The sequence below is a fragment of the Oxyura jamaicensis genome, chromosome 5, assembly GCF_011077185.1.
Source record: "Oxyura jamaicensis isolate SHBP4307 breed ruddy duck chromosome 5, BPBGC_Ojam_1.0, whole genome shotgun sequence".
NCBI classification, from domain to species: domain Eukaryota; kingdom Metazoa; phylum Chordata; class Aves; order Anseriformes; family Anatidae; genus Oxyura; species Oxyura jamaicensis.
This window is the reverse complement of record NC_048897.1, coordinates 20,634,984-20,659,453: the sequence shown is the minus strand read 5'-3', so window position 1 is coordinate 20,659,453 and position 24,470 is coordinate 20,634,984. Positions and strand designations below refer to the sequence as shown.

At 37.6% G+C, this 24,470-nt stretch overlaps 1 protein-coding gene across 2 annotated transcripts; it reads left to right on the top strand.

The window, feature by feature from the left end:
• The first annotated feature begins 2,839 nt into the window (after nt 1-2,839).
• TMEM62 (transmembrane protein 62) lies at nt 2,840-21,787 on the top strand. 2 transcript variants are annotated; one of them, XM_035328068.1, is made up of 14 exons: nt 2,840-3,158; nt 4,670-4,781; nt 5,882-6,019; nt 7,091-7,136; nt 9,380-9,521; nt 11,513-11,637; nt 11,793-11,915; nt 12,967-13,122; nt 14,612-14,771; nt 16,498-16,611; nt 17,575-17,659; nt 19,189-19,293; nt 20,143-20,261; nt 21,171-21,787. In XM_035328068.1, the coding sequence occupies exons 1-14, from the start codon at nt 2,991-2,993 to the stop codon at nt 21,495-21,497; spliced, it is 1,920 nt and encodes a 639-aa protein (XP_035183959.1). In that variant the 5' UTR covers nt 2,840-2,990; the 3' UTR covers nt 21,498-21,787. The 2 variants fall into 2 exon arrangements, with proteins under 2 accessions (XP_035183959.1, XP_035183960.1); XM_035328069.1 differs by lacking the exons at nt 2,840-3,158; nt 4,670-4,781; nt 7,091-7,136 and having other exon boundaries at nt 5,940-6,019.
• Nucleotides 21,788-24,470: the final 2,683 nt, after the last annotated feature.

Genomic DNA, 24,470 nt, shown 5'->3' with positions numbered 1-24,470 from the left:
AGGCAAGGCAAGGCGGGGGCCGATCTGGTTGCATCAACACTGCGTGGATAGCAGTGATAGTAATTTTCATATTCCCTTAAAATACATTTGGGCAGGTTCTTCTTACTTCAGCAGACTAGGGGCACATCTCTCCCATTTGGGCTACAGAAAAGCAAAATTTTATGAACCCTTTCACAGAAGTGTAGGAGACGTCAGTAGCTTTAGACGCGTACCTCGTTCCAAAATCAAAATTTCTCCTCCACACCTTGCTACAGCAAGTTATAACTGTTCAGCGTGCTCTGGATTTGCTTCTCTGACATTAGATTAGGGCATTTAGGGACTTGACCCATATGTGACAGAGCTGGCCGAAGCACTGCTGGACGCTTTCCAGATTGCTGCAAAACAATTCAGTTGCACGTTCCCGTTTGTACCGTTCTGGGGCTGCGGAAGAAAATAGGCAAATAGCCATGGCTTTGGACCTTGTAGGCATACACACTAACAACCTACTGAATGTCTAATATTTCTGTTCTGAAGAAAACTGCCTCCTTTCATTACAGCCTTACTGCTTCAAGTCTCCAAGCAACTCGCACATTCCTCAAATACCAGTACGGATGGGATAACATTTGCAGGTGAAAATTTCAGGTATAATCATTGTTAGATTTTCCTCAGTGCATCAGGCCAGAGATACTCCCAAAGTTTTTCTTACGCCTTAAGAACATACGATTGTACCTTTCCATAGTAGCTTCATACCCATTTTTTACTGAAATGCTCTAAAATACAGTCAGCAGCAGACTGAAGGGGCATGAGGAGAACAACCACATGTTGAGGCACATTTTAGCAAAATTGTATCATGCTACCAGATGAGAAAGATTCAAGAAAACATGGCCTTGAATCTTTGTTTGCCAGAAAGTCTGTTAGGTACTTATGATTTCAAAGATACTCATATGTATATAAATCAAGGATGAAGCAGTCTTACCAATACTCCTTTGTACATTCCACTGACAAAGCAGGTGACACATCAGGTGGTCAGTCTTCTGTATCAAGAGTCAAACAATTAGGAAAACGTACATGAAAATGGCATAAAGTAATGATAATGTAATAGCAATTATGTTACTGTACCTGTGGAAGGCCAGTAGAGGTGCCCGATTTGAATTACATGTCTTGAACAGAGCAGATTTAAAGTAAGCTGAAGAATTAACATGGCGTATAGAAATCTTGGGAGTAATTTTGAGAAGTCTCTGCACATTTATTTATCTTACTAAAATCTGTCACTTAGAACTACTGTGTATATATTGCAACTGTGTCAACTTTAGGCACAGAATATAAAAAACTGACTGTTAATTTTGTAGTTTTACTCATTGCCAATGAGACAATTGAAAATCAGTATACAGCTTCATCTGTTTTTATTCAGATGTATTGCAAATTTGTACCCAACCCTATCTGATAGCACAGCTCACTGGTAACCAGCAGTGCTGTTTGTACAACAGCCAACTTTAGACTGTAACTGCTATGAATTTTGAAGAGTCCTCCTCATGTTTTAGCATCAACACCAGCAATTGTATAATCCAGCTTCTGATGTATTCCAGCAAGAGAAGCAAGGCTGTGATGTCAAGATAGCAACAAACAAGCTGAAGCAGTGAGAGGACTGCCTGCAGTCCCCTCTGCTGTGAGGCAAGCATCTTGCGGGGCTGCATCTTTTAGCTGAACTATTGTTACAGTTTTGCTTAACTACAAGACTTTTAGAAGAAGTTATGACAATATAAAATTAAACCACCTGCTTTAGATGAATAAGATTACAGACTTTTTTTTTTTTTAAAAAAAAAAAAAAAGGGAGTTAAACTCCCCCCCTCCCCCCCAAAAAAAGACTTGGAATCTACACATCCTAGGTAGGAGACAGCAAACATAGTGGCAATAAACCTTTGAAATAACAAGTTTGCACTAATACACAGACAGAAATGGCACTAAACAGTAAAATCTCCATGGATACTAAAATAATAGAGGGAATAAGAACAAAGTGGGAATTCAGGTAGGTTGTAATAGAGACACAATGCTGAAGCTTGGCAGTCCTGTTTGCTAGAGCTAAAATAAAATGGTAGAGCTTCAGGAAGAAACTGAGCAAAGTAGGAAGACTACCAGGACTAGTGATTGCTAACTCTTGGGTTACGAGTTGTTGTTCAGGGCATTTGAGATACATTAAGCAGACAAATGAGTTGGGAGCCACCTACCAACAAACAAAAGCAAACATCAAGTTCCATAAAAAAAGCAAAATTAGCAAGAACATCTGGAAAAGGGTGTAATATATTAGTAAATCTTATTTTTTTGATCAATGCTAAAAATTAAATCTTTGTCCTAAAATAAATTAATGAGGAGTGTCTGGATAATGAAAAGTAATACCGAATTAGAAAGTTCTAAGTCTGAACTGTTTGTAATGCTACATTAAATATCAAAGAAAACTGATGTGGCAGAAGCTTTTTCAGCTAAACTCCTGGTAAGACTGTTGGCAAAAAGAAAACAGCAAATGCAGACAGCAGTTAGTAAAAGAGCAAAGAGTAAATTAGCAATTTTGAAACCGTGCAATTGCCCTGGCAAGGTTTATCATGGTGTATATGGAAAAAAATAGGTCCTAAAGGCCCTAAAATGATTTTTTTAAGTACGTCACGAGCAAAAGAAGTCAGCTTTCTGAGCAGTGATAGAAGGCCAAGAGGGGGGTGTTGGTGTGAGGGGCTGGGAGGGCAGCCGGACGAGCCACCCAACCCCTCTCCTTGCGCTTTTATTATCCCTCCGGCTACAGCTCCCCGCGCAGGACGTCGACGGGCGAAATTTCCCTTAAAAACACCGAATCCGGCAAAACCCGGGAGGAACAGGGAGCTCCCCCCCCGCAGGGGGCCGGCACGGGTCCTCCCAGCCAACCATAGAGGCGCGGCGGGGGCGGCCCGACAGGCGGCGGAAGTGCTGGAGCCAGCGGCGCTGCCCGGCGGCGGGCAGCGGAGGCCGCCTGAGGCGGCGGCGGGATGCTGAGGCTGGCCGCCGCGCTGCTGGCAGCCGCCGCCGCCGCGCTGCTGCTCGACTGGTACGCGCCCGCGGGGGCTCCGGGCTCGGCTCCGGCGGGGCGGCGGCGTCCCCGAACCCCTCAGCCTGCTCCCGGGGGGGAGGTCGCCAACCTGCTGTGGGCGGTACAGGTGAGCGGGGTTGGGTAACGGCCTGGGGGGGGAAGGGGGGTGCCGCGCTGAAGGGGCTCCGTGGTGGCGGAGGGCGCTGCCTTAGCCCACCGAGCTGTGAGGGGCTCAGTTCGGCTTGGCACGGATTGGCACAGCTCGGTTTGACCAGAAGCTGTAGCACCTTCGCCCCGGTGAGTGCTCCCCGCTGCTGTCCCACAGGTGTCAGGCCAGCCTGCTAGGCTGCCCGAGAGGTAAGGCGTACGTGGTAATTAAGGCTCTCCTAATTACTATGTTATCTCCTATATTGCATCAGTACCCTATCCTGCATTATATAACGCTCTACTAAGAAATCCAGGCTCTGCCTGCCACTCTCCTCTGCCAAAGTTCAGGAAAGTTGTGACAGAGAAAATACTACACGTGGTTTTTTGTTTTTAGTATCAGAACCTGCTGGACCATTACGTGAGTAATGCCTGGTTGGTTTTACGCACATGTAGCCTTGTTTCCAGGTTGAATGTGAGATACTTGTTAATCTGGTATGGTCTTGGAAGTGAACTGTCACACCTGGGTACTTCTGTGGGCTCCTGCCTGACTCTGCTCCCCACAGAATTCCTCAAGCACTTAGTGTATAACTAATCATAAGCCTTCACATATCTGCAGGCAATTGGCTGCTGAGATGTCACCGAAGTTGCTGTGCAGCTTCTTCTAACAAATAGGCTACTTTTGCTATTTCCCTTCTGTTCTAAAACTCAAGAGCACTTTTGCTACATGTATTAGCTGTAGGCACCACTCAGCATGTAAGCCGCTATATTATTAGTCCTTTTGTTCTCTCCAATTGTTGTGTATTCTTTTTTCCAGTAATTTTTCCATAAGTGACTTAAGGTTTATCTTCAGTGCTGAATGGATTTCAAAATGAGAGACATGCTTGAATTACGATAGATAAAGCCTCTGTTTTGAGTTTTTAATCCTAAAGAGAGTCAACTACAGCAGTATATAACAGCTCCAGAGCTATGCTGACTAGCAGCATGCCCTGCTCAGTACTTCTCTTGCCATCTTCTCTCTGGTTAAGTTACGTCCAGTGGAGTTCTCCCAAGGATAGGTCACAGCACAGCTAATTTGAGACTTGGCTTTACTTTCAAGTGTCTCTGTTCTCTTTCAGACATGCCCTTTAACAGCTGCTTTATCATTGACCGAACTTGGAAGTTAATCAAGCACTAAATCCAACGTTGTGCCAGATTATGTTGTGGGAAACAGGCTTCGAGCTCCCTGGTGACTCCATAGGTTTAGCCTAGGCCATGGGATCAAGTTCTTCCCCAAGCAGTTCCTGCCTTGTTTTTCCTCTCATCCACAGGAACATATCCTCTGAAAGTGAACTAAATTACTGTCTCTCTACTATAACCTTGTATTAAGGGCTCTTTAACCATTCTTGTAAGAAAAATGCTTTTCTTACATAGTGCCTAATAGGAATTCTAGACAGTGTTGGGCAGCAGTAACCTGTTGTTTGGGACAGGGTTTCATTTTTCTCTCTTCTGCAGGTGTCAGATATTCATATAAGTAGATTTCGGGATCCTAAACGAGCTACTGACTTTGAAAAATTCTGTTCTGAAACAATTGATGTAATTCAGCCAGCACTTGTTCTAGCAACAGGTAAGCATCTCAGAAGTGTCAATTTCCTCTTGAATGTGCTGTCAAATGAAGAGCAAATAATCAAAGTTCTCAGATCTCAAAATAGAGCCTTAAAGCTATATGGTATCTTAAGCAGTGGAAGTAGAAGTGCAGGTGAAAGTAGATTGCTAGCAGCAGAAGAGATTAATTTATAAATGCAATAGGATTAGATTTTGCTTAATATCTTGAATTTGATGGTGAATTTAGAATATTATGTATAACTAAGACAAAATCATGCCATGTGGGTATTGTTTTCTCCCTATATTTGTCACTAAACCTTAGTTGTGATTAGTAGTCATCTTCTTTCCTAGTAGTCATCCTTTGTGTGTGAAGTTACAGAAGTGAGCAGTGTCTCTGATTAGTTGTTAAAAGTCAGTTTGTCTCTCAGGTATTCTGTGTCAGAACAATTCCTGCTTATTTGTATAGAAAAGAGCTGTGAACCTATGTAAGATTTTATTGCTTGTTTATGTTTGAACACACCGTACCAAGACAGATGAAATAAACATTGCCATTCCATATGATACCTTGCTACTGTTGTTGAAATGGATTAAGTTTTGGCAAGCAAATTGAAAGAATTTTGAGCTGTTGCTATACGTGATTTTTTAGAATTTTTGTGCTAGGTTTGGACTTCTGTTTCTACAGTTACTTACCTGCTGCTTGCTTTTTAAGTTAAGAGCTCAGAAATGGCATTCATCTTCTAACGAACTCTGCAGGAAGGCATTATTATATGAACAAATTGAGAATGGATTGAACTTTAGTTGGAGCTTAAGAGAATACAGAAGGTGCAAAGTTCAAGTCTGTATGACTAGAATTTTCAAGTAGAAGGAATGCGTAACAATTTCTTCTAGCATGGCATCAGTAAAAGTGCTGTAGTGACACGTCTGATAGACATTTGAGTAGCCTTCTGCACTTTCATTAGAAGGCATTTACCCTTACGGTAACCAGATGACAGGAATGTCCAGGTTGTACACAGGAGGCCTGCAGCCTTACACCAGGAAGCCTGGATTGCATTCTTGACTAGTGACAGCATTTGTGAGAACTCTATAGGCATCTTGTTACATCTCACCATTGTATGTTTGCAGGTGACTTGACGGATGCTAAGACGAAAGATAAACTGGGATCTGAGCAGGTAGAAGTAGAATGGAAGACTTACCAGTCAATCCTGAAGAGATCAAAGGTCATGGAAAAAACCAAGTGGATAGACATCAAAGGCAATCATGGTAAGAAGGAAATTAAACATATTTTCCTTTCCTGTGATTATAGAGATAGTTTAGGTAAGTTATAATACAGAGGTAAATTGTTAGAAGTTACTAGCATATTAGTGGTGGTTATGAGTCAGTAGAAAGACTTGCCATCCAAGTATCTGCTCTACTAAAGGCACACTTGTTTATAGGCACTTACTGAAGTTCTAGTAACAGGGAAGTAAGACTCTTCACTTACTCTTACTGCTTTTGCATGGCATGTGGTAGAACGTAGCTTCAGATGTGAGTCATTAGTTTGTATGCCCCATCTTTCAATGCAAGGGCAACCTGTAACCTTATCCTACTGAAAAAAATGGTTTTAATTTACTTCTTACTGACCTCTTCCAACAGTTTCAGTTTAAAAAGTAGCACATGCTCAGCAGTTAAAACAAAATCAATTTGTTTTTAGTAGAAAGAACTCGGAAGTTTATAGGTGTCATGGTAATTCTAAACATTCAAGCACAAGCTAATAACCTTGTAACAGCTCCTTTATACAGGAAGGGCAAAACTAGAAAGCCTAGTACTGAGGTGGTGGGCATGGAGTACATCCTTTGTCATATATAGCCCATAATACTTAATCCCATTTCCCCAGAAATCTTCTTTTACCAACCATAGCGTAGACGTGGACCCCAGTTGTAGTACAAATATTCTTTAACATATACTAGTCTCTGATGATATTGCAACTTCATTTTTCCTAGATGAGTTAGGTCTTTATATAACCCACTGAACTTGAAAAGCTTCTGAAAAGGTTTGTGACCAAATTGTAGTCATGTGTCTAGCTTTTAGCCACTATGACAATTTACACTTCCACAACAATTTTGCCTTTGAAATGAAACCTCAAGGAAAAAACTATTCACACTTTTAGGTCAACTGCATGAAGTGTGTCATGCTTTCACTGCACAACTGGATAGTCTGCTTACCAATTGTGCTTTTTTTAAGTATAGTTTGCCATTGTCTGCCAAGACACGTATCTCAACATCAGGAAATAAAAATACAAATTAATTGGTTTGATCTGAAAGTGTCTTCATTTCCTTTTTCTCTCCCTTACAGATTCCTTCAACATTCCACACCTGGATAGTGTTCGGAATTACTACAGGTATTTTATTTACCACACATGGCACTTTATTGAAGGTCAAAATTGCTAAACAATATTATGTTTTCAGTTGTCTCAAATGCTTTCTCACTGACTTTTTTTACAGCCAGCACCATATTTGCTGTTCCCATTGCCAATTAGTAGAGTAGGATAGATTCAGAGAAGAGAGAATTATTTTCTCAGACTTCTTATCCCTGTATGTTTTGTAATTACATGTGTTGTAAGTGTCCCTGTATCTAAGAAATGTTCTGTGCATTGTGTGTACAATTTTATGACATATTTATGTAAAACTCTTATTATTTAAGAATCTTTTCATCCTTGGATGAAAAAAAGGAAAAAGAAATAAAACAATCTTTCAGTTCTTTCTGCATGCTCAAGGGCTTTTCATTTCATATGGGTCTAAATCTTATCTGAGCCATTTCTTGTGATTTTAGAAAACCCAAAGTAGAAATAGAGATGGAAGAATACAGACAAAGGATGATGGATGGACCAATCTTCTGAGGAATTTAAATACGTAATATCTCATTGGAGATATAATTATGAATGGTCAGGAAGTTTTCACCTCATCATCTGGCTCTTTTTCTTGTACAGTGGGGAGGTAGCCTCAACTGTGACTCATGTTTAGTCCCTCGGTTTTTCCTGCCCTTGATATCTCTATACAAAATCTTGTCTCCTAGTTTTGGTGGTGTATTTAGTTTTGACTCTTTAGAACTGGGGGAGGACTTGAAAACCAAAATTCTCCTTGAATTGAGGCTTTTAACCTATTCATTTCTACAATAACAACAGAGTTCCAGTTTTTGATGGTACACTAATTGCTTCATGGCCCAGCAGGAGCAGATTATTTTCCCATAAATTCACTGAGATGATATCCTACAGCAGCTTTATTTGCAGGAGAACATGGCATTCAGATGTGGATTTACCATGAACAGATGAATGTGTGTCACTAATGACGCTTTTGCATGGGCTAGTTCAGTGCACGCCCCTGTATCATTTGCCACAGTTGTGGCAACATAGTGTAGTATCTATCAGTACTCCAGTCTGTTTAATTTAAGGCTGCTATCAGGAGTCCTAGTGAATCACAAGGGAGGATGTAGCATGAGTAAATCTGAAGGATCATCCCTGAATTCGTTACTGCTGGGATTTGGCCTAGACATGTTTACTGTTTGGAAAGATCTGTGGATCACCTTCCTCTAGTCCACGCTAAACATGCAGTGCTAGCAAAAGGGATTTTCCTTCGAGTGAAAAGGAAATTTCATCCGAGGAATTTGAATGCAAACATCAGGTTAACAAGTCTTTGCTTATTTATTACCAGTTTGTTGCAAAACAAAATTATTTGCATTGTGGTTTTTACTGCACTATAGTCATCATAAGATAAAGGAAGTCATTAGAGATTTATCATACTTAGTATCTAGGACTGAAGATAGGCTCTAAGAATCTTCAAAAGCTGTTAAGTGTTATTAAAAGGTAGAACTATCTTAAGAACAATTTTATTTAAATGCATATTTAACCCTATGCATGAATAAAATACAAAGGTTAAGAGAATTTTTAGGCAATGTGCCACACTCTAAGGACAGAGAAGGGAGATGGCAGAGTGAAATGGATTCTTGTGGAAGCCTTTTCTTCTCTGCCACCCCACGATGTTGAACAGTCAAAAAGGCAATGTATTTTTTTTTGTCTGAGCCACAGAAAAATTAATGTCTGCTTCCCCTATGTGACACATAAACAAATTGTTCATTCTTTGCTCTACACTCTAGAACACTGTAGCTTGCACGGGTAAAAACATAGTCCAGGGAAAACAGTCAACTCCTTGCTGTTCATTATGTATTAAAATTAAAGAAGGCAGTAGTTGTCTCAAAATACAATGTTTTTACACAAAACCACTGTTTCCTGTTTTACTTCCACAGCATGAGCAGAGGATAATTCAACTGTTGTACATGCTTTAAGTGGGACTAAAGACAGAAATTTTAGGATTATGGTACTAAGCTTCCAGTTCTCTTAAAGTTCATGATGTTCTTAAAAGTAACATTAATTTGAGAAAATAAACCTTGTGAAAGGGTCTTTATGGCATTAGAAATATAATGTGTCTTCTTTGAAGTGCAGGCTTTTCAATGCCATTTATTTTTTAAGAGGAGACTGTACTGAAGTAATGGAGGTTTAATACAAGAAGTCTTGCGTATTTCGTACGTGTCATCTTTGTCATTGCTGCAAGCTTTCCTAACAGTGATACTTTCATTTTATTTTTTCAGGAAATACTCTGCTTGGCGCAAAGATGGCTCTTTCCATTATATCCACACCACCTCTTTTGGGAACTATTCGTTCATCTGCGTGGATGCCACACTCACCCCAGGCCCAAAGAGACCATATAATTTCTTTGGGATTTTAAATATGGTATTTTAGAAATCTTAGCATTCTGTTTTGCTGGCTGTGGTACCTCTATAGCATATGAATGTTTATTTCTTCTCTTGTCTTTTACAAAGAAAAATTGTCTGAAAGATTTGTGCTCATCTGAAAGAGTCTCTACATATTTAAGTTAATATACACATGAACCTTTTGTTCTCTCTTAACGTGTAGAGTATCAGTGTTTTCTGTCACGAAATAATCCAGTATAAAAACGTCAAATTAGTTTTTTTAAAGAAGTTTAGTAATAAGTTCTTTATATGCTGTAAAGCTTTTTTAAAATAAATCCAATTTCACACCTTTTTTCTTTGCTAGATTTTTCTATTAATGTTTGCAGATGAGAGTTGCACTAATTTATAGCATTATCTTTCACATTATTCCACTGATAAGATAAATATGACACTTAGGAAAGTGAGATCTTGATCTTCCAAGACCATAAAGATTACTGTTTTTCTTGAAAGAGTAACATGAATCCCAATCTTTAAATCAAATATCATTTAAGGCAACATTTTGCTCCCCTTTTGATTTTTCTTTGTAGTTTGTTGGTACATTCATTGTTCTGGGGATACCCTTCTGAAGTATTGCATAGTGATTGTGTTCTGGTAAACAGATGTCATATTCTGCCTGTGGTAACTGCCTCAATCATAAGTAAAATGTTCTTCTAATCTTTAAAGGAGACTCAACCTTTAATTAAATGTTTGTAAAGTACTTGGTGATAATTAGGTGAAAGATGATGTTGGAGTGCCAAGTATGGCAGTGTTCTCATTGCTTACTGTAATTCATCGGCATGTCTGTAGGGTGTAGTAACTTTGCAGACAAACTTTCAAGGAGAGAAGAAATGTAGTTGAGTCTAGAGCTCCAGTTCTTGGCTGCAATAAATCAAGCGCTTGCTTGCTAATTAAGCAGCAGCAGGAGTCCACAGAGTACAATTTACAGATGTTTGCACAAATCTGAAGGTAAAGATAAGAGGTAGCCATGGGGCAGTAGGTACTTGGAACCGTGTTAAGGATTAAACCTCTGCAAGGAATTTGAAAAATAAACAGCATTTATATAATTGATTTGATTGTATAGCTTTGTTTTTACACAAGATAACTATTAGAAACCCTTAAAGCCCAAATTCATAAAGGCAAGTGAAATACTAATTTCACTTCATAAACCTGTTGCAGTAACTCAGAATGCTATACTGAATCCATTTTTTTTAAATATAGCTTTTATTTCTGTTTCCTTTATCCATGCGTTACAGCATTGCTTGTCATGTAGGAAGGAGAACAGTATGTTGATTTTTCTCTGGTTTATACTAAAAGATATCTAAACTGGTGAAAAAATAGATTTGTATTCTTCTCTGGCTTTAGTTTTCCTGCCTCCTCTGTTAAGTCTTTGAGATCCTACTGGTATTAGGAGTCTCTCTGAACTGGTTGATGTCAAAAAGACTGGAATTCAAACAAATGAAAAAGAAAAATTTTGGTTAACATTAACAGCAATGGCTGAGTAATATTTTCAAGATTCAGCATCTATAGTTCATGCAGGTAAATGACTGAATCATATGGTGCACAGTTCTGGGATCTGTCATGTTTATAAAAGGCTGTCAAGCAAGTCAGGAGATAATAGGGGTGTAATTGAAAGGCAAATGTATTTTTAAATTCAACTCAAGTGTATCTTCTTTGATTATATTAACAAGCAATAGAAGGGATAGAAATATAATTGACCAAAGTCAGTCTTTATATCCCACCTTTCTTCTGATCAATTGCAAGAAATTTGAGTATCTTTTCTTTTTTTCCAGCATAGATTTTTAGGATACAGTTAGCAGTGCAGTTCGTTGAAGCAACTGTGGGTGTTGTCTGTAGATAACAGATGAATTGCATTCTTCATTAATTTATTTCTGCATTTCTTCTGCTGCTCTATCTAAATAACCTAAATGGTAAATAGTTAAGTAGTTGTCTTTTTGTTCTTTTTTTTTTCTTCCAAACACCTGTCTTTTTCAGAGTCAAATGCAAGAGCTCTCTGTGATGGCAACAGAAAGCCTCTACAGCAATCATACTATCTGGTTTGGCCATTATCCCACCTCAACAATCATCTCCCCAGCCCCAGGAATACGAACGTTAATGAGGTAAGGTTTGTTTTTTTGTTTTTTCCCCCTGCAAATTTTCAGTGTAAAGTATGTTTCTTGCTTCTCTTCACATGCTTGTCTGTCGCTTTATAGGTTTTCTGCAGTGGCATTTCCTCCCCACCCAAATAATCACAAGTCTTATGTTCTTTTATTAGTTCTGCCACAGCTTATTTATGTGGACATCTCCATACAATGGGTGGGCTGATGCCAGCCTTGCACAGTCAACACCAAGGTGGCACTCTGGAACTGGAATTGGGAGACTGGATGGATAATAGGAGGTAAGCAAATCCTATGTGAACAAATTATTACGTGGAACCTACCCTGTCCTACTTTAATTCCCTTTTATGTGGTTTGGAGAATCTGAAGGAAGCATTAGATCAGTCTGTCTGGCTATTACTATTAATGTTTTTGAAAAATATCTAATTTTGGGAATTTTTCCTGATAGCAACAGTGTGCTAATAAATTATGCAAATTAATGTCTTGATTCATTCTTGATATTTATAAGCTAAAAAGATAGCATCTAAATATGCCTTCTAATATGTATTTAGTATTCAAAGTAGGCAAACATTGTGATAAAATTCAGCATCAACACTTCCAAGTACCGTGCTCTGGACTAGCTGTTGGAATTCTAGAAATAAAAACAATCTGTCTCTGCTGTTACCTTAGGAGCACATGAAAAAGCATTTGGTGCTACATGGAATGTGTGGTAGTATATTAGCTTTTGTTCTGCAGTAATGCTACAAAAGATACTCGTGTGTGTACAGGAGAAAGCACACAGGTCTTTGTCGATGACTAGTGTACTTGCCTAGACACTGCAGAAATGGACATTATATTTGAATTCTTTAACATAATGTTCATCTGATTCACATGCGAAATTCAGTAGACCTTGGCATTTCCAATTCTGAGTAGTGGTTCAGTGATTTATAAGCAGGTAAACCTCATCAGAGGTAAACATCTGTGTAGTTACTGTGGCAGTCAGCTGAAGTTTGTTCAACTATGTAGTAACTCTCGTGTGAACCTTGCCCTTCTCAAATCTTTAACTAAGTCACTGTTTTAATTATAATAAATTCCTTTGAATCATTATGTTAAATTGGCTGATGATTAAGTACTGTTAAAATTATATAATCTAATCTTGTGATTTACTATAAAATAAATCTTAAATTACTGTTAAAGTTGTGTAGAAATCTATTCGTGACAACATATGATCAAATACAAAAGAGAATAAATGGAAAATAAATCAAGCAAGTTCTGTTTAGGAACTTGGGAAGCATGAGAATCTGCTGCGCATGCAATACTTACATCAACAAAATTATCTTCCTTCCCTTTTAGGTACCGGATCCTTGCATTTGATCATGACCTCCTTAGTTTCACGGATCTTACCTTTGAGGAATGGCCTGCAGTTCTCATCACCAATCCCAAATCCCGCCTTTACAGTAGTTCTTCTCATGAACCACTAGTAAAAATTCTTTACTCCACTCACATCAGGTACCCTGTAATCTGATTTTTACAATATTTGACGGTATTTCACTACATTTTTAATAGTTGGTGTCTTTTTGTGGTCATGGTGTATATATATATATGTATTTATATAATAATATATGCCTTAAAAAATGTCCACTATTCTCAAAAACTGCATTTCTCTGCAAAATTGTTTCTAAGAACTAACTCACTTTGTATCATAACTGTGATTATATAGCACTAATTGTTACAGGTTTTGTTTATGCAGTTATTTCCACTGAAACCTGTTTTGTGTGGCCAAAGCTGGTAGAGTTTGATTAATACTTAATCTGTTTCATCAATTTCACATGTTCACATTGCCTTCCTTTATTTCAAGAATTTGTCTATGTATTTTTCTGTTCACTTTAGATTTCTTACCCTTTTCTTCTGTTTCCAGTTTTACAACCCTGGTATATTACAAACATTTATATTAGATACTTAATATTATATATTAAAACGTATGTATCTGCCAATTTTACTGATCGTTTTAAAGGTCTCCATCTTTTCATTTCTACCTTTTCTTTTTATCTTTCATGTTCCAAATCTTTATGCGCTTTTCAATGCCTAATATTTGCTATTAGATCAATAGGTATAAAATATACAGGCATATTGAATACATGGAATTACAATCAGAAGAACTTTGTCATACTTCTCCATTTAGGAAGCAGTGTCCTAGTAAGGCTGCCTATTTTCCAGTTTCCTATTTAGAATCCTATCTGAATTTTCTCATTATTATATTCAATATAGGAACTGGTAGAATAGTTCACAATAACAGTAAGAAACTCCTTCATTTGACTGATGTGCTCCCCAATACCTTATGTATTAGCAGAAGCGAAAGACAGGCGTGCAATATATTGAGATTGTTAGTATGACCGTTTCTCTGGTTATAAGTGCTGTCAAGTGATACCATGTTTGTTGGTATCTCAAATCTGTAATACCAGTCTTGAATTCCGCTCCATTTCTCATAAATTCCATTGCAAAGACTGGAAGGTCTTTGTAATGTACTCTGACTAACAAAGAATCAAAAACAACAAAGAAAAAAGGTACTCTGCACTCAACAGCAAAAGATTTCAGAGAGAGACTGGCGATTTTCAATGAAAACATCTCCAGCTATTTGAGTGCGCATCTGTATGTGTGTAGGGCGATGCATCTAGCTAATGTTAGCAAATGTTTCAACAGCAAGAGTTCTAAGATTATTTTTGCCAAGACCCAAGGATCTCCTTTTTTGTCTGTTCAACAGCCTGGTTTCCTATCCTGTTGTTTTTGCACAATACCTTATAGAACTTTTATTCTTAGTTGTAAGAAAGAGTTACATATTATCTTTTGCCTACAGATATTTTACCATTTTCATTTCTATCTCCTTTGGATTCTTAAGTATAAGGTACCATTATCTTTAGGGACATCTGTTTGGGAAGGTATGACAAATCTGCGAGACTGGTAACAAATCTGTTTATTTTGCTGTTTGTTCAATCCTTAGAATTCTGGCCTTCTGTCCTTCTGTCATTACCTCTGTCAAAGTCTATATAGATGGAGTTCACTTGGGGAATGCTCATCAGGCATCTGGCCCTCTCTATGTGTTGAAGTGGAACCCGCAAAACTACAGTGAAGGGTCCCATCAAATAGATGTGATTGTCCAGGTAAGATACCCATTGGCATTGTGTGTGTTGAATCTCTACATTGTCATGCATGCTCTATCACCCTTCTGCATCACGTAGCTAGGAACAAAACACATGGTAACAGCCTTCCTTTCATATTTGTCTGATTACAAAAAACAGATGACTTATTTAATAAAAATGACTTATTTTTATTAAAACATTAATGAAGTATTGGGATAATGCTGTCTTTTTTATTTTTGTTTGTTTGTTTAATTTCTTTTCATGTTTCCTTACAGGCTGCTACTGAATATGGTTTCTGTTTCCCAGAACATCAAACTTAACTGATGCTAGGTTGCTGGGGAAAAAAAGCATTTCTTAGTCTACACTTCTGCTTGTGGAACATATTTTATTTCTGTCCCTTCAAGTGGCTGTCAAAGAACCCAATCAGACTGTTCTAACATTCTGCGCATTTGCACAACAGTAATGGGAAAGTCAGATTTGTCCTGCCTGGTGGAACCCAGCCAGGCATTATTTCTCACAGGACAAAGACGATAATGCTTCTCTCCCTTCCCATCCCTTCCTACCCCTATGGCCTCTCTGTACTGTCAGTGTTCTGTCTCCTAGTTTGTTACTTATTTCTGTGATGCTTTACTTAGGAAAAGATGGAGTTTATAATCAAATATTTTTTATAATGATGAAAACATATATGCAAAACTGAGTAACTTTTGAAAACTGTTTTGCCTGCATAGCAATAATATGTTTTGCAAATATGTGCTTGTTTTCAGATAACTGAATGGAACTTTATAAAAATTAATTTCCTTTCCTCTCCAGCCATAAGTCACTATTACGTACAGTTACTGAATAATTTTGTGAAAGAGAGGAGGATGGAATTCTTGACTTGTATTGGTTACCTGTAGAGAAAATAAGAACAGTTGATTGGTATACATTGTTTCTGGGGTTGTCTAAATGCTGTTGTTTTGGGTGTAATCACAGTAAACATACCAAATTCTTTAATATAAACAGTTTATTTTGTCCTGGGAAATAAGGTATCAGTGTTATACATGCACAAATATAAAGGAATTCTTAAAAAAAAAAAAAATCAAAGAACATAACAGGAGTGGGGATGAAAATGCCCTACTGGATTGAGTTTTTGAGGATACTGTATCAGCAAATATGCTTGAAACTAAGTACAACAAAGCTTTAAAGTGTTTTAAGACAGGTTATTGGCTAGAATTGAGCTTTCAGAAAACAAGTGTTTGTGGTGGCCAATAGTCACTGTCTTTCACAAGTTGGAATCATAGAATCACAGAATGGTTTATGTGGGAAGGGACCTTAAAGGTCACCTGGTTCTAACCGCTCTGCCATGGGCAGGACACCTCCCACCAGACCAGGCTGCCCAAAGACCCATCCAGCCTGTCCCTATCCAGGGATGGGGCATCCACAGCTTCCTGGGTAACCTGTTCCAGTGCCTCATGAACCCTCACCCTCACATTGCTGAATCTCTGAAATGGTCTCATATGCATTACTTTCAGAGTATAATATCACGATCACAAATGTACTTGAAATTACCAAATTGTCAATAATCAGTGTTTTGTAGGTAGAATTATTTAACACAGCAGTATGCCAGGCTTGCACATCAATCAGACCTTTCCAGAAAAGTTGTAGATGTTAACTAGCTACTTTAACTTGACTTTTGTGTTACTTATTTAAAACTTGTTATGTTAGCACTACTGGTTCCTAATTGCTTTCTTATTTTATATCAATTTAGGATGCTTCAGGAAGAGTTAGCAAACGGGGTCATATATTTTCAATGGAAGAGAACCTTTCTCTTAGATTTGGCTTTTTGCCATCTGTTATTCTTCTTACTGACCACTATGTTCTAGTAAGTATTTTCAGCAAAACGTCTGTCATTTTGTGCTGGTTTCCCCAGAGACTTTGGGAAGCATTTTCCAAATTCCTACTAGATTTGAATGCACTTTGCTTTTATCAGATATGACAATGGAACTTCACAGGTATTTCAAGTTACTTCTCTCAAGGTACATGCTTCAAGTGTGAATGTACCACAGTGTTTCATGCAAGCAGTTGCCTTCTGTGATTTAAACACAGTTGTCCATTTTGAGGCACAAGTACATACACATTTTGTGCAAGCAAGAAATGGAAAACAAGGTAGTGGAGATAATAGAAAAAGGAAACATTAAGTCAAAGAAAACTCCACTATGACCTTTTGTAATATGTGTACTGGCAAGAATGCAAAAAAAAAAAAAAAAGCCTCATATCAGCTGCTGACATTATAGCTAGCAAATTCGCACTTAATTCAGTAAGTTCCAGGTTATATCCAGACATGTTACAGCTCAGTACGTGGAAAAAAGCAATGTCATAATAATTAAGGTGCAGTTATAGAATAACATAGTAAAGTCTACTGTAGATAGTACTTTTGAGCCAATTACAATACTATATTAGTTTTGGTAATCAATAAGCAATATTCTCCACAATGTCTTAACTGCAGTTCGATATAGGACAGTATTCAGAAAATGTTTCATAGAGGAATTGTATTTACACTCCTTCAATGGATATGTTTTACAAGCACCATTTTTGAAAGATTTGGGTACACTGCTGTCACACATCCAACTCAATCCAAGTCAGTAAGATGTAAGTGAATGCAAGTCCAATAACTTTTAGAAACTCAAGTTTCTTTTACTCTTCAGTGCAATGGTAACAAGATGTTTTGAATATGTGTTTCATTAGAAATCTCTGTATCATTCTGTCAGTGTCCAAAAGGCATGCTCATGGGTTGACTCTGGAAAAATTCCAGCGTTGGCAAAGAGTTAAAAACTCTTTCTTTCAGGCTCGCGTACTGTTTGGATTGATTGTGCTGATTCAGATTGCCTTGCTCGTTGTTTTCAGATACCTCCAAAAACCAGCACTCAGAGGTATGAATCAATGTTTACCTGTTTCTTACAGGATCTAATTTTCCCTAAAGCTATTTACTATTTATCCTTACACTAATAATATATAAGTAATTGTAGATTTTCACCACATGCATTTTGCACCCAGTACTGTGTGTTTTGATTAGGTTCTTTGAAGATGCTGTTTTTTCCTAAGAAAGCCTCCAATATAGCAAATAAAGTCAATTAAGAATTTAAAAACTTGTTCAGATATCTACTGAAAAAAATCAATCAATTGAAGTCTAAGGCTTTCATTTTAATTTTCTCACTGAAGAATCTGATGCGTTGGGAAAGGAGTGTTTTATTTTATATCAGTTCTATGTGAATGTGCTTGTTTCTCTACAGCTGTTGTGCAATTCTGTCTGTATTGCTGTCAGCTGAGTGGAGAATGCTACAAGAATAATTTCTGCTGACCTTTGCAAACAACATGAACAGGGTTGTGTCTTTCTGAAATGAAAATTAAATCAGTTTTACCATAACCTGATATTTTGTTCGTTATGAATCTGATAATTGAAAAATTAATAAAGCTGGTAGTGCTTATCCTTAAACAGTTGTTTGAACCACACCTTACTAATGAGATTTTTCTGGAAACCACCTCCCTTCCTATTCATGTCGGTATGTTTCCCTTCCTTTACACCCAGAGACACGTAGCATCCTGAGGTAACTACAGCAATTTCTCTAACAGAAAAAGTTTTCAGTTCTATTTATTGGATTTAGCACCTAAAAATGAAAAGAGCTAGCACTTTATGATCAACTAGGTCCCTGTAGACCATGAAAAGTGTTTCACAGATCAGTGAACAAATTTTAGAGCTCTTGATTTCCAAATTTCAAGCATGTCGTCTGGGAGTTAATGCTTTGTGAGAAGGGCAGCCCTGTAATAGGTCAATTTCTAAAAACTAGCTTCATTTGGAAGGCTCTATGGAGCATTCCCCAGTCTATGAATTGCATGCTGTGGTTAGATGAATATTGCTTGTGATTTCTTTTGCTAGCATGACACACATGTCAAATGTTGACATTTTAACATGTAGTCCACATTTTATCTTAGTTACTATCAGATTTCATCAAGTACCAAGCAGATCTAATCAAAGAATATCCAGTTAATTTAGTCCATGATGATCTGCCTTTTTTGGGTTTGCACAGCTGTTTTGACTTCTTATTTTTCATTTAATTTGAACTTTCTGTATGTCATTCTAGCTAACTTTATTTTCTGGGTGTATAATAGTCATGCAGTTTTATTTGTGCACAGTAAGTATACTACTCATTTAGAATGGCAGCTTTTTCTGCTGTTATTAATGTAGATTGGAAATAAGAAATTGATAAATTTAACAGTCATCACAGTAATAGTAGAAATGCATTACCACAAATTTATTCTGTATACATACTAAATATTTTTCTTATATTTCTTAGTTAGTAGACTGAGTGTGCGATTTGTGCAGATTTGTTTCAGAATGACCAATACATGTGTGTTGCAACCTGAATCAAGTTTATTTTTCTGAAATGTTGCCTCTGTTTAGAAAAGCCAGGACTACTGAGTCTGACCTCATTTTCCCTTCATGTCTTCAGTAAAACAAACATCTTCTATTACTCAATTCTGCTTCTGAATTTATACACAATTCTGGGTAAGTAACCTAGAGTACTGAAGGACATAATATTATTTTTAAAGTACACATCAAATTTTGATGGAAAAATAAACTTTTGACATCTTGGAGAATGGGGAAAAGCTACGTAAGTTATGAAATTGATGTGGAACTTCAGAAGTCAATGTCCAAAGAAAATAAGTTTGCTCATTAAGAGCTGGACTTAAAATCCTAGAATGAATTAAGTTTTATTAAACTACCCTGAAAATAGAGTATTTTTAAGTTTAGTTTGAGTTTCACTTACTGAATAGGATCTGTACATTGGTATAAAATGAGCATACAGAATGTATGTTTCATTTGACAAGTCACTAATAATCTCAGCTCTGAGATCAAGAATTCTAGCCTATTTCTCCTCTGATATGTTACTAAAATAGCTACTTTCATGGAAGTGAGCATAGTATGCATAATATAGTTCAGGTTACCCATTTTGACTTGTAAGCTGAGCCAAGCTGGAACTGTTTCTGACTGTCTTTCATAAGTTTTATTGTAATTCTGGGGAAGGGCCAGCATTTGAAAGAATCTGTTTTCACTTCTCTCATGAGGAAAACATTATCTGTGGTGTCACAAATTGTCACTGAGATGAAATCAAAAATATTTTCATTGCATGCCACAACTCATTGATGGAGTGTACCTTTTGGTCCAAAAGGTCATGATTCATTCACATCAAGAACGTTCCTCGGATTGTTGGTGAAAGATAAGATTTATTACTACAGACAAGCAATAGAGAAATAATTTTCCCCAGTTAAGCAGTTTGTACTAAGGATTAGTGAAAATAGTTATATCAATATTGTATTTTCTGATGGTGCTCTGGTTTGTTTCCCTTTCTTTCAGGACCATGGTTTGTAGGTGAACTGGTAGATGGCCAGCTGGGGGCCTGTTTTTCTTTTGGGGTCTTTGTTGGTGGTTCCTTCTTACAGGGCAGTCTGACATACGTGGTTGGGATTTTACAGGTATGTATTTAGAGATAAGCAGTGACCAACAGCTTGCTTCTGGATTTTTTTTATAGTTTTATAAAGAAAGGAGTTCTGGAATAATAGAGATGGTCAGTCAGCATTAGGCCATGCCTGACTATGGCAAGCTCTTTCTAGCCTTTCTTCAAACTTAAACCACAGAACAGAAGGAGGTTTTGCATAGGTTTCTCAAACTTCTATTTTCTTCTATTTGATATTGCTTTGGACTCTCTGGATGCCTGGATTAGAGGCCATCTCTACAGGTTTACCTCTCCCTGTCTGATTTTTTTTTTTTTTTTTTTTTGCGGGGGGGGGTCCTCGCACACAAGTTGCAGTGATTTAAGCAAAAGGGACTCAATGTCCTGGGCAACTCTTGTCCACTCAATAGTTCTTAGGATCAGTAGGTGTCACTCTCCAAGTAGACTTGAGTCTGGTTTTCCCACCAGTCTGACCTGGCTACCTTCTGGTTTTCCCAGTAGCCATTAGTCTGTGTGGCAAGTCAGTGTTGCCTCTGTCACGGTCCCACCCTTGTGCCAGTGCTAACGCTTGTTTTATACCACAGTGAGCTGGGTCAGAGAGCTAAACTCACACAGAGGCCTTCCTTTTTTACTGTGCTAGGATTTCAGTCAAGTTTCCTGAACCAGGTCCAAGAAGGGTCAGATGCATGTCAGTGCCAGGCACTGCAAAGGAGTGAGCACGAATACCTGGCCCGGGACGGAGGCACAGGCAGACCCAGTTGTATCAGCTGCAGAGTCCTGGAAGTGCATCCCGAGATTCCAGCTATAGAAACTGCAGTTAGCCCTTAAAATGGGACAGTTATATGTGCTCTTATGTTTCTATGCACAGATGTGTGTTGCCCAGGATATTTGGCTTGGTCATTGTCTTATTTTCCTCTGCTCTTCTTTTCAGATGTTGTTTTTCAACATGCCATTAATGGCCTATCTGTGCTGGTGCCTGTTGCTGCGGTGCCAGGGTCACAGTTTCCATTCTCACATCCATCATGTCCGACGCCTCTTGGCTGTGCTTATTCATCTGGCAATGGCACTCCTGCTGGCCTGGCAGGTCTATTCTTGCTATTTCTTGCAGCGAACCTATGGGACCTTGGCTTTCTTCCTCTCCCCAATGAGAACGTGGCTGGTGGTGCTAACCTCAGCTCTGATTTATAAAACCTGGACGCTTAAAACATATGAGCTCAGAACTTACATAATAGAAATGAAAAACTGTCAGAGCTCTTGAAATAAAATAAAGCAGTCCAAGCTCGTCAACTTAAAACTGTCAAGACACGACCTATAGTTTTGTGTTGCTGGAATTCCATACAGCCCAACCGTGAAGTGGTAAGATCTGAAGCTGCACCTGTATCGCAACAGAGCTGTGTAATAAATTGTGAATGTATAACAATATGTATTATATGCTTGTATTATACATAGGTAGTATACTGTATAATTCATGTTATATAATACAGTTATACATTACACTTTAAAACAATATACGGAAAGTTGTGTAATAAACTATTAAGTTTTTTGTGATACCAAGCAGATAGATCAATATGGATCACTAATGGTTTGCTCATTAATGCCGTAATGCTTAATTTTTTCATTACATTCTTGATTTTCCTAATGCTGGGACAAATGGGAATAGATCTTGATAAGAAGCTCCAAGATTTGTGTGTAACTTCGCTTTTGATTTCAAGATTTACATATATTTCTACAAGCCTTAACTACAAGACCAGACCAGATGTCTTCATGAATGAATGTTTATTGCAAAGGTGCTGTGTGGACTTCGCATTAAGTCCTGTACTTACACATCTCTTTCAGTTCATAATGCTTTTTATGAGCAGTTTATAGGCCACTAGGTGAGTGTATGTCTACTTGTGTGTATGTTTACCTGAGCCATGGTGTTAGCCTTATCCTGAGAGTGCTGGTTAATTAACATATTCCCTCTCTGGGAGGAAATAGTTGTTTTCATACTGTTGAGGTGCTAATTTTCCCACTTTCGACTAGTGAAAGGACTGTGGATGATCAATGTTGCTGCAATTCCCAGCTGTAGTCAGACATCAGCTTTAAAGCAAAGAATGAAGACCAAGTTATCAGGCTGGGAGAGAGTGAAGGAATCCTGTGATCTAATGGCTATATTGTGCCTCATTTAGGGCCTCAGGACTGTATTTCTGGGTCTCAGTCAAACATGGGACAAGTGACCTAGGAAACTCATTTCTTTGTTTCTGTTTTTTCCGAAGTCTAAAAATGATAGAACAGTTACATTTGTGAAGAACTTAATGACCCAGAGCTAAAAGAGCTGTGTCTTTAGTAATTACCAATCTCCTCTGCCCCTCTTCTGAACTCCACTGGGAAATGCAATTTTTTAATAGTATATTCTTGCAAAATGTGAAGTCCTTAATTTTAACAATAGTTATTTGTTGTATAACAACACCTTAGGGTGATTGCTAAGCTTCCTGCCTCAGGTTCCCTATCTGTAAAGTAAGGAGAACTCTGTCCTGCTTCACAAGACTGCTGTGAATAGAACCTTGGAAGTATTTCATGTAATTTAGAGTAACTTATTTTTGGTTTATTAAGAAGAAGGAGTAACTTATTTTTGGTATGTTAGAAAAGACAGCGACTGTACTAGAAACAGTAAAAATAGTAAAAGATCAAATTGAATTGGAAGGAAATGCTACTTACAACTAAGACTTTTGTTAGTTTTAGCATCTGACAATCTTTCTATTCCTTAATCCCAATTCCTCAGTGACTGACAATATAGTAAGTTCAAGAGTAACAACTCTTATTTGCATAAATTAAACACTGAAAGATCTTAAAGTATAAGCCTTGGGGTTAGCCTCTAATTTAGCTGTCCTTATTCATAAAAGCATGTAGTCGCACACTTTAACTGTGAATAACAAAAATTACAAATTATGTGAGCTTTCCTTTAAAATTTTATTTATATGGATTTATATTTTTCTATATATATGGGTTTCATAAAATAGCCCATCTCCTAGAACACATCACCAGTCACTTAAGGGAACCAGTGATAACCTCTGACACATATACAGATGCTATTATAATAAATCTGCAAGCCACTCCATTTTAAAAAAAAAAAAAAAAAAAAAAGCCTTTGTTCCTCTGTTGCCCCGTGATGCTCAAAAGGCACTAATCAACATTGTAGACTAAAGTGAGATACTCCAGGAATAACAGGCTCTGTGTTGACCCAATTAATTGCCTGGTCTGTGTCCTCTCTTGAAATTAAGCTCTTTTGCTCAGCGTCACGCTGCATTTCTCATGAGAAGATAACATGTATTTTAACTTTTACATCAATCAGCATTAGTGTAAGAAAGATTTAATAGTGCTGCATGGTTTATGACATGTTATTCCAGTTTACGGATGAATTCTGGATGAAGAGAGATTAATTTTTTTACTTGAATAGAAGAAAATTTATTTGGCATTTATTAATTCTAGCATATAGTTCTTTTTCTTTTTAAAATAGTACTCCTTGGCTGTTGGGGTTAACCATAAGAATACAGAAGTCTTCTGACGTCAAGAGTATCCTTTCCAAGCTGCTCATTAAGAGGACAAATAAGAGCTACACAAACCTGAGTGAGCAAAGCAAGTAATACATTATGGAATCAGACAAATATGTTATGTGTTGCCAGCAGACTTTAAGATCTGTGGAAAAAAAAATCTTTTGTATTATAAAGTGTAGTATAAAAGCTTCTATTAAAATACCCTGCAGGTTTGGGTTGTTTTGTCTCTGGTTTTGATTTTTAATCTGCTTGGAGAAGATGACTTCAAAGACTTGACTCCCATTTGGAACTGCTCTAAAAGTGCACTTGAAATGGATTTCCTTTCTGGAAGGAAGAGTTCTGAGAATACTTCTCAAATACATTCTGTTGTTTGTTTAATGCATTTTATGTTTTGTTTTTAAGTTTTAGAAAAAGCATATGTAATTGTTCTTCATGATGCTCTTTGCCTATGAAGGAATGCTGTTCATCAGTGAACAACAAGCAAGATGCTGTGGAATGAGTAATACAAATAAGGAAAGACAATTATTTTACATGCATTACCAGTGCTCTAAGATCTAAGCAAATGATCAGGCACCTTTCTGTTGTCACATGCTATTCACAAATTGTTTGCTCCAGTATGAATTAGCATTACTATAGCTTCTGTGCCTTTTATTGTCTAATACTGCCAGAAGATAGGTTTAAAATAAATTTTAAAAAAG